At 46.9% G+C, this 10,000-nt stretch overlaps 2 protein-coding genes across 8 annotated transcripts in view; both read left to right on the plus strand.

The window, feature by feature from the left end:
- LOC108257178 (uncharacterized) overlaps positions 1 to 5,781 on the plus strand; it is a 9,856-nt gene extending 4,075 nt beyond the window's left edge. The window contains exons 3-5 of one of the 2 annotated variants that reach the window (XR_008393408.1): positions 130 to 468; positions 1,435 to 1,631; positions 3,021 to 5,781. Coding sequence is in view for 1 of the 2 variants with exons in the window: in XM_017454699.3 (XP_017310188.1) it covers positions 130 to 468; positions 1,435 to 1,556 (461 nt within the window). In the remaining variant the exon portion in view is untranslated. Of the gene's footprint in view, positions 1 to 129; positions 469 to 1,434; positions 1,733 to 3,020 lie in introns of those variants that run through there. The other variant, XM_017454699.3, reaches the window with a different exon arrangement.
- A 2,755-nt stretch (positions 5,782 to 8,536) lies between these two features.
- The window catches only part of LOC108257017 (E3 ubiquitin-protein ligase TRIM11), a 17,820-nt gene continuing 16,356 nt past the window's right edge, over positions 8,537 to 10,000 (plus strand). For 3 of the 6 annotated variants that reach the window (XM_053675443.1, XM_053675446.1, XM_053675447.1), the window contains exon 1: positions 8,538 to 8,919. The gene's annotated coding sequence lies outside the window, so the exon portion shown is untranslated. Of the gene's footprint in view, positions 8,920 to 9,767 lie in introns of all 6 variants that reach the window. The other 3 variants (XM_053675444.1, XM_053675445.1, XM_053675448.1) reach the window with 3 other exon arrangements.

Raw genomic sequence — 10,000 nt, forward strand, 5'->3', positions numbered from 1 at the left:
CACGGTTTACTCTGCTGGGACTCCCTCTGGTCCGTTCATCTCATCACATCATGAAGAGTCATGCACTGAGTGGAGGATTCGATTATTAATGAACACCGTGTCATTTAAAGTGTGTGTGTGTGTTTACAGAGAGGCCAGACAGGGTTACACTGAACTCTGTGTCTGATGTGGTGGCAGAGGGAGATCAGACAGAGCTGAGGTGTGAGATTGAGAACGTCGGACCTGGAGGTAACCTCAGTGTGCACTGGAGCAGAGCGGATCCCAAGCAAGACAACACTTTCACACGATTCACTCACACGTCCTTCCCAGACTTGGTAAATGAGATGCAGAGTGTTAACAAGACAGTGAATCTAACCGTCACACCCAGCCGTGAGGACGCTGGAGTTCAGTATCAGTGTGCAGCTGTGCTGAATCTGGACCAACATCTGCTCGTGTTCCCATCACAACCAGTCACCATCACTGTACACTGTGAGTCTGTAATTACACCTGTAAACATGTAATACGGCTAGCATTAGCACTAGCGACACTGGTGGTGGCACCTCTCAAGAGGCTAGTAGGGCTAGCCCCCAAAATCATGCTCTAAAATTTAGTGGAAAGCCTTCCCAGATGAGTGGATCTTATTATAAATGTGAAGGTGGAATAAATCTGGAATGGGATGTTCAACAAGTACATATGGGTGTGATGGTCAGGGGTACACATAAAATGCATATTAATGTTTAAACTAAATAATTAGCATTAACTATGCCTAACTACAGAGTATGTAGCCCCTCTGATCTCCAGAAGAGTCCTTGTAGGTCCCGTCAGGGATTCCCGATAGCTTGTGGTGGTTAGGTGAGGACAGGGATGTAGATTGCTCAGTAAACAGAGTAATTTGTCTTTCGCCCCCAGCTCAGCTCCTGCTTCACCACCACATGCATCTCTCTTTACCAGTGCCTGAACCTTGTGGGTTAGCTTCATGGCTTTTTGTGTGGGTTCTGGGATGTTGTTGGGGTGGAAATGTTACTGGTAACCCTGCACATCCGTGAAAGACTGGCCAGAGAGCTAATGTTTAATTAACCGTGTATAACGTTGTTCCATTCTAATGAACAGCTTTTGTCATGTTATATGACCTAAGAGTCTGAATGGATTGCACAAACACTGTGTCACTATTATGTTCCAGTTATTGTAAGTTTATAATGCTGAATGTTGTAATTAATTGAAAATGGAAATTTAACATGCATATTCAGTCACTGTTTATGTTTCTGGATGGAAAATGTATCGTATGAAGGCACCACTGTATTGAAATCATATTGAATTTTGAATTTTGTGTATGGTTACCAGGCTCATGTTGTCTATGTATAATCTGTGATTTGCTTTATTTATTTATTTTACATGATCTTACATTATCATATAATCATACAAACTTGCAATCTGTTTTCCTGTTCTCTTTACCAGCTGGGAAACCGTCACTCATCCCTATCTGGAGCGCGATCGCTATAGTGTTAATGTTCGCTGTGGTCAGCTTTCAGTGCTGGATATATTTCCAATACCCACACATGGGTCGTGCTACATCCTGAAACACCTGGTCCTGCAGGAACAACGGCTATGTCGACCACAATGCTGCAGACCAAGGACAACTGTAGATACTGATGGTAAAACCTGTGTAGTTTACCCTGACTCCAGTGTATCTAGTGCTAGTTTTGTTTCACTATGTGGTTTAGTATGTACATGTGGAGGAGTTGGAACAATAAAACCCCTGATTAAAAAAACTGACCTCGACCCCTGTCAACTGTCCAGCTATAGGGTAATATCAAATCTCCCCTTTATCTCCAAGACAAGGTCTTAGAAAAGGTTGTAGCACAGCAGCTATGCTCGTACCTACATAGGAACAACATTCATGAAATGTACCAGTCAGGATTTAGACCTCATAATTAGCACAGAGACAGCACTGGTCTTATTTGAGTTATCAGTTCGTAGATGTAAATGGAGACTTCTCTATGCATACTGAGGTAAAGTTTGCTGTTCCACAAGATTCTGTTTTAGGCCCACTGCTTTATACCATATATATGCTACCCCTAGGTCAAATTATTCGTAAACATGGAATTATCTTCCACTGTTATGCTGATGATACACAGCTGTATGTTTCAGTGAAGCCAGAGGACAGACAGCAGCTTAGTAAAGTTGAGGAACGTGTAAAGGACATTAGACGTTGGATGATTATTAACTTCCTTTTATTTAATTCTGATAAGACAGAAGAACTTGTATTAGGACCACGTGTAGCTAGAAGTAATCTTTCTGATCTCATGGTTACTCTGGATGGACATTCTGTCTCATCATGTGCAGCAGTAAAAGACCTTGGAGTGATTATTGACTCCAGTCTATCATTTGATGCTCATGTAGATAATAGAACTAGGTTAGTCTTCTTTCATCTCAGAAATATTTCTAAGATAAGAAATATAATGTCACTCCATGATGCAGAAATATTAGTTCATGCATTCGTCACCTGTAGACTAGATTAGTGTAATGACAGTACCTGAGCAGACTTTGGCTTTTTATGATCCACCACGCCTTCTTCATTCAAAAGATGCAGGCTATTTGTTGGTGAATGGAATAGTGAAGGCTACAGCAGGGGGAAGAGCTTTCTCTTACAAAGCCCCACAGTTATGGAACAGTCTTCCAATTAGTGTTCGGGACTCAGACACAGTGTTTACTTCCAGGCTGAAAAAATATTTGTTTAGTCAAGACGTTTGTGAATAGTTTTTTTCTTAATTAAAGGAGCAGATCTAGAGGCTCACAGGCATAGAGTGTAGTGGTGAACTGGGATGTTGGATACTGTCGCCCCCCACTCAAACTCATTTTGTTTATGGTGGAGTGGCTGGCCGCTTTATGACTGTGTTACCTTCTGGTTCTCCCTTTTAGTTATGCTGTCATAGCTAGTCTTGCCTGAGTCGTTGCTTGCACTCTGCACACAAAGGACATTGTCCTTAACCATAATGGGAAAATTAGCATAACCTAATTATCTATTTCTCTCTCTCTATTAGAGAATACTTGAAGGGGTGACATACCAGTGCTAGCTTTGAACAGGGATTTGTGTCCGTACTCGATTCAGGATAGCTGGGAGCTCCAGGTTGAGGGATATCTGGCTGTGACACATCAAAGCACTGCTTCCAACTCCTGATTGGCCTGTTCCAACAGACCATTGCAAGTCCAAGGCAATGTGGGACCAGGGGCAGCTGGGACCTAGCAAGGGACAATGCAGTCCAACAGGTCTGCACCTCTGGTGCACACTGAGCAAGTAGAGATGAAAAACCAGATGTAGTGTCACATCAAAAGACCTAACATGCAACTGGAACCGGGGTTACACGCGAATGGGGAGGAGTGCCTAGTCCCTAATGAAGCAGCAGTAAAAGTTAGCAAACCCCAGGAACCATTGTAGCTTCAGGGTGGTGTGTCTGGGCCACTTGGTGATGGCCAGAATCTTCTCGGAATCAGCCTGCACCCACTGGCTCTTCAACCACCAGCTTTTCCGCTTTTCACAAGCAGGTGATTCTCTAGCAGCCATTGCAGGACCTGACGGACATGGAGGATGTGCTCAGTGGGGGTGCGAGAAAAGATCAAGATATCATCTATATACACAAAAACAAAGCAATTCAGAAAGTCTCTGTGGACATCATTCACCAGGGCGTGGAACACTGCTGGGGCATTGGTGAGGCCAAAGGGCATGACCAAGTACTGGAAGTGGCCCAGGAGTGTGTTAAACACCGTCTTTCACTTATCCCCATCTCTGATCCTGACCAGGTGGTATGCATTTCACAGGTATAACTTGGTAAAGATAGTGGCCCTATAGAGTGGCTCAAACACCAAGCTGAGGAGAGGCAGGGGTTACTTATTTTTAACAGTGATGCTGTTCAAGCTCTGGTAATCAATACAAGGAAAGAGGAAATGGTCTTTCTTGGACATGAAAAAGAAGGGTTTTGTCCTTGCCAAAACCCTCTCCCAGGTCAGGGTACTCAGAGGGCATGGTTGAGAGGTCAGGGGGCCAAGGCCAGTGGAGGTGGTGTCCATTGAGATGGAGGGCAGATGGAGGGCAAGCGAGGAGCGAGGCTGGTTCTCTCCCTACACCCTTCTCACATGTGGTGGTCCAGCCTAATGGTGAGGGAGATCAGCAAGTCGAGGGTGTCTGACTCATCCTTAGGGGCCAGTTCATCCTACACCTGTTCGTTGAGCTCACTCAGGAACACCCCCTGGAGTGCTGCCTCATTCCAGCTACACTCAGTGGCCAGGATGCGGAAGTCCAGAATATTCTGCCACAATGTGGGACCACTAGCAAAGGGAGAACAGACATTTGGCAGCCTCCTTCAATTGGACGGGGTAGTCAAACACCCTCTGTAGCTTAATGTTGAAGGAGGACACAGGGGCTGGCTGTCACAACCCAGGCCAAGTCATCTCCCCTTAGCAGCCCCATTATGTAGGAGACCTTGGCTTCATTGATGGCATATGTCAGCAGGCACTGGCCAAACATAAGTTGCATTGGAGGAGAAATGATTTCTCTAAATCAACTGTGTAGGTTTCAGGGTATGGAACATGCACACCATGGAAGCCATAGGGCTGGGACAGGGAGCAGGGGAGGCTGAAGGGATGGCCTGACTGGGCTGGGGGTTAGGGGGCATTTAGACCATTTGGGAGGGGATGCAATTAAGGTGCTGGTCAAGGAGCCTTATCTAGCTCACACACTGAAACAAGAAGGAAAGATAAACACTGGAAGCACAAGGAACTCAACAAAGGAAAAGTGGAAGATTTTAAACTGGCCAAGTCAATCACATTACCTTAACTTAACTGATCAGCATTTCACCTCCTGAAGAGGAGACTAAATCCAACAACTGAAAGAAGCTGCGGTAAAAGCTGGAAAATCATCACAAAGAAGAAACCAACAGTTTGGTGATGTCAGTGAGTCGCAGGCTTGATGCAGTTATTGCAAAAAGGGGATATGCCTCCAAATATTAAGTGTTATTTACTTTAAGACGATCTGTTCCAATATATTTTGCTCACCTAAAAATTGGGGGGTCTGCCACCAAAAATGCCAAGTTGTTTAACACGTCTAGATGTAAATATCAGTTGCTATATGACTGATAGAAGCTGATGTTCAGTTGATCTGCTAACGTTTCTTTGATGTTGTGTAATCACAACGTGCTCACATCGTCATTTAGTCTCGAGACGTAACGAAGATAGGGACGGATGCAAATGCAGTTTTACAGTTTTATTGAAGAGAAACACAGGCAGGTAAATCCAAATTGTAATCCACAAACATAATCCAGAAACATGAAAGGTCAGGCGATCGGCAAACAGTCATAATCTGCGCAAGGCATGAACATTGTCGTGGTCACGGAAAACAGGGTTGAGATGCAAAACAAGAAACATAAACAATAGCGAGGGACTGGGAGCGGAGAAACCAGCGTGGACTAAATCTAATATTTAACCTAAATAACTCTAACAAGGAACCTAACATGGATATTAACTATGACTATGACTATCTATGGTAACGAATCGAATCTAAACTAAACTTATCTAATCTAATCTAATATTCCGCGCCGTCTGCTTGGAGGCGTGTGGCATATATACAAACATAATCAGCGACAATTGCTGACGGCTGACACCAATTCAGACACACGTGAAATAACAGCCAATGACAGAACAGGGAGGAGACATAACAGAAACATAACAAAAAGCACGTGCACAATGTACACAATGTCACGATTGTCAACAAACGAAAAGCACCTTGCTCGTGCACGTGTGCCCACATGCTCTCCAGCGCGCTGCTTAAAGGGGTCAGCCGTGACACCCGCCCCCCCCCCCCCCCGCCCCCCCCCCGCACATCCACCTCCATTTGCCCTGGGCAAAATGTCCCTAGCTGAACCAGGAGACCGTGCGGCATCCTCGGCAGAATAGAAAAATGGAGCAACGTCCTTGGCAGAACAGGAAATTGGAGTGATGTCCTCGGCTGAACAGGAAAACAGAGCGACGTCCTTGGCAGAACTGGAAATCGGAGTGAGGTCCTCGGTGGAGCAGAAAAGCGGAGCGACGTCCTCGGCGGAGCAGGAAAGCAGAGCGATGTCCTCGGTGGAGCAGGGAAACAGAGCGTTGTACTCAGCAGTGCAAGAAAGCAGAGGGACATACTCAGCAGTGCAAGAAAGCAGAGGGACATACTCAGCACTGCAGGACAGCAGAGGGATGTCCTCAGCAGAGCAGGAAAGCGGAGTGACGTCCTCGGCGGAGCAGGAAAGCTGAGCGACGCCTGCGTGGCAGGACAGAGGGAGAACTTCCTCTGCAGGACAGGAGAGCAGGATAGCTTCCTCAGCAGGACAGGGCAGCGGGACAGCTTCCTCAGTGGGACAGGAGAGGGGAGCGATGTTCTCCGCGAGACCCAAGGGAAGCTCAAAGATTTCTGTGAGGCCATAGAGGGGAGCGAGGTTCTCCGTGAGGCCAGGGAGAGTAGTGAGGTTCTCCGCGAGGCCAAAGGGATGAACGATGCTCTCCGCGGAGCATGAGGGGGGAACGCTGTCCTCCGTGGAGGACGCTCAGCAAAGAAGAGGAACAACGTCTTCAGCGGAATATGGAGGCAAAGCGACGTCCTCAGCTGAGCAGGATGGCAGAGCGACGACCTCAGCCGAGCAGGAAGGCAGAGCGACTTCCTCAGCCGAGCAGGAAGGCGGAGCGGCGTCCTCAGCGGTGCAGGCAAACAGAGCGGCGTCCTCAGCAGAGCAGGAAGGCAGAGCGACGTCCTCAGCAGAGCATGAAGGCAAAGCGACCTCCTCAGCTGAACATGAAGGCAGAGCGACGACCTCAGCTGAACTGGCAAGCACAGCAGTGTTGTGTGCGGGGTTGTTGAACAGAGGGGAGTACTTGGGTATGTCAGGACACGGAGCAACATCTTCAGCCAACCGGGGTGACTGAGCGGCCTCCTCAGCTGAACCAAAAATCTGAACAGCATCCTCAGACGAGCAGGGGGGCTGACTTTCTTTCTCCGCTGAGTCCGTTTGACGAACTAGATCCATAATAGGGGAGGGAGGGTGGGAGATGGTACTAGCCTGACCACAGACTCCCCCTTTTACCCGGACTCCTCCTCCTGTTGGCGTGGCGAGGCGTAGTCCTCTGTGAACATAGGAGGTAAGTTGAAGCCCAGATAATTCCTGGCAACCTGTTGGTTTTGTAGCGCCGCTTGGTAATCCTCCTCCTGTTGGCGTAGTGTAGCAAAGTATTCCATGATCATCGGTGGCATCCTGACGCCCCAGTTCTCCATCTTGGCGATCTGATGCTTCCCATTGTAGGCGGAATACTCTGTCACGTCTCGAGACATAACGAAGATAGGGATGGATGCAAATGCAATTTTACAGTTTTATTGAAGAAAGACACAGGCAGGTAAATCCAAATCGTAATCCACAAACGTAATCCAGAAACATGCAAAGGTCAGGCGATTGGCAAACAGGCATAAACTGGGCAAGGCAGGAATCAATGTCGTGGTCACGGAAAACAGGGTCAAAATACAAAACAAGAAACATAAACAATAGCGAGGGACTGGGAGCGCAGAAACCAGCGTGGACTAAATCTAATGTTTAACCTAAATAACTCTAACAAGGAACCTAACATGGATATTAACTATGACTATGACTATCTATGGTAACGAATCGAATCTAAACTAAACTTATCTAATCTAATCTAATATTCCGCACCGTGTGCTGGGGGGCGCGTGGCATATATACAAACATAATCAGCGTCAATTGCTGATGGCTGACAGTAATCTAGATACACGTGAAATAATAGCCAATGACAGAACAGGGAGGAGACATAACAGAAACAACAAAAAGCATGTGTCCAATGTACACAATGTCACGATTGTCAACAAAGGAAAGCAGGTGCTCGTGCACCTTGCTCGTGCACGCGCGCCCACATGCTCTCCAGCGCGCTGCTTAAAGGGGAAACCGTGACAGATACATTGTCTTCCACCTAGTGGTCAGAAATGTGAACTGCAACAAGTGCTAATAGAGTTCCTTTGGAACAGAAGTGTGTGAACATTACTGTCACCTCATTTCCCCCTCAGTGGCTGAGAAAAAGAAGAAAAACATGTCTCCCTTTTCCAGTGCTGACAGTTATGAGCTAGCTTCAGCTCATTTGTGTGGTTTGAGATATGTCTGTGGTGAACATGTGCTGAACCCCAAGATACCAGTTAAATACTGCAAGATTTACAACAATGTTTTACAGTGAACATAACCTCCATCATTGGTTCACTGTGGGCGTGTCCCAAACCAAGTACGCTATATAGTCCACATAAACACCACACTAAAGTAAGAAAATCTACAGCTGTTTGGAATTGCAAAACACTGGTTTTAACTTGATTCAGCAAACACACTCACACACACACACACACACACTCACACCCATACACACTCACACACACACACACACACACACACACACACACACACACACACACACTCACACACACACACACTCTCACACACACACACACACACACACACTTACACCCATACACACTCACACACACACACACACACACACTCTCACACACACACACACACTCACTCACACACACACACACACACACACACACACACACACACACACACACACACTCACACACACACACACACACACACACACACACACACACACACACTGGTGTATCCAGTTAAACTCACTTGGCTACTTTGCAGTCTGTGGCCCAAACCTTCATTCACACATATACAACCTAGAGGTGGTCATTATCAAGTCTGAAACCAACTCACACACACTCACACACACTCACACACACTCACACACACACACACACACACTCACACACACATTTTACAGGATTTACAGGAAGACTTGAAACGTAATCCAGAGGAGAGCAGATTCACAGACAGGGGACGATAAACAACGCAGGTAAGTGTGTGTGTGTGTGTGTGTGTGTGTGTGTGTGTGTGCGTGTGTGCGGTATATACAAAGTAATGCTGATGAACGATGTGTGTTTAACAAGTGTGCAGTGGGTTTAATATCACATGCTACATGTTAAACTGAACTGACTTAATGTTCAGGTTCTGTTCACTAACATTATTTACTGATTTAGTGAAATTCAACACACTGAAAGAATTAACACCTCTCTCTCTCCCTCTCTCTATACCTCTCTCTTCCTCTACCTCTCTCTCCCTCTCTCTCTCCCTCTCTCTCTCCCTCTACCTCTCTCTCCCTCTCTCTCTCCCTCTCTCTATACCTCTCTCTTCCTCTACCTCTCTCTCCCTCTCTCTCTCCCTCTCTCTCTCCCTCTACCTCTCTCTCCCTCTCTCTCTCCCTCTCTCTCTCCCTCTACCTCTCTCTCCCTCTCTCTCTCCCTCTCTCTATACCTCTCTCTCCCTCTACCTCTCTCTCCCTCTCTCTCTCCCTCTCTCTCTACCTCTCTCTCTACCTCTCTCTCTCTCTCTCCCCCCTCTCTCTCTCCCTCTCTCTCTACCTCTCTCTCTCCCTCTCTCTCTCTATCTCTCCCCCTCTCTCTCTCCCTCTCTCTCTCCCTCTCTCTGTACCTCTCTCTCTCTATCTCTCCCCCCTCTCTCTCTCCCTCTCTCTCTACCTCTCTCTCTCTATCTCTCCCCCCCTCTCTCTCTCCCTCTCTCTCTGCCTCTCTCTCTCTATCTCCCCCCCCCCCTCTCTCTTTTCCTCTCTCTTCCCCTCTCTCTCTCTCTCTGTCCCCCCTCTCTCTCTGTCCTCTCTTTCTCCCTCTCTCTCTCTCCCCCTAGTGTTTTCCATTACATATCTCTCCAGGTCAGAGATGTAGATGTGAGGGTGGATGTGTGTGGAGCTGTTCTGTGATGTAAAGAGTTTAAGGAGGTTAAAGGTCACTGTAAAAGGAGCGGGAGTGAATTGATCTGATCTGGTCTCAGGAAACTTAAGCAGAGAAAGTGATGAGAGAGTGAGGAGCTGCTGGAGTTTAGTTCAGAGGCACAGAGAGACGTGATGTTTCAGTCTCTGT

The sequence above is a fragment of the Ictalurus punctatus genome, chromosome 24 (genome assembly GCF_001660625.3).
Source record: "Ictalurus punctatus breed USDA103 chromosome 24, Coco_2.0, whole genome shotgun sequence".
NCBI classification, from domain to species: domain Eukaryota; kingdom Metazoa; phylum Chordata; class Actinopteri; order Siluriformes; family Ictaluridae; genus Ictalurus; species Ictalurus punctatus.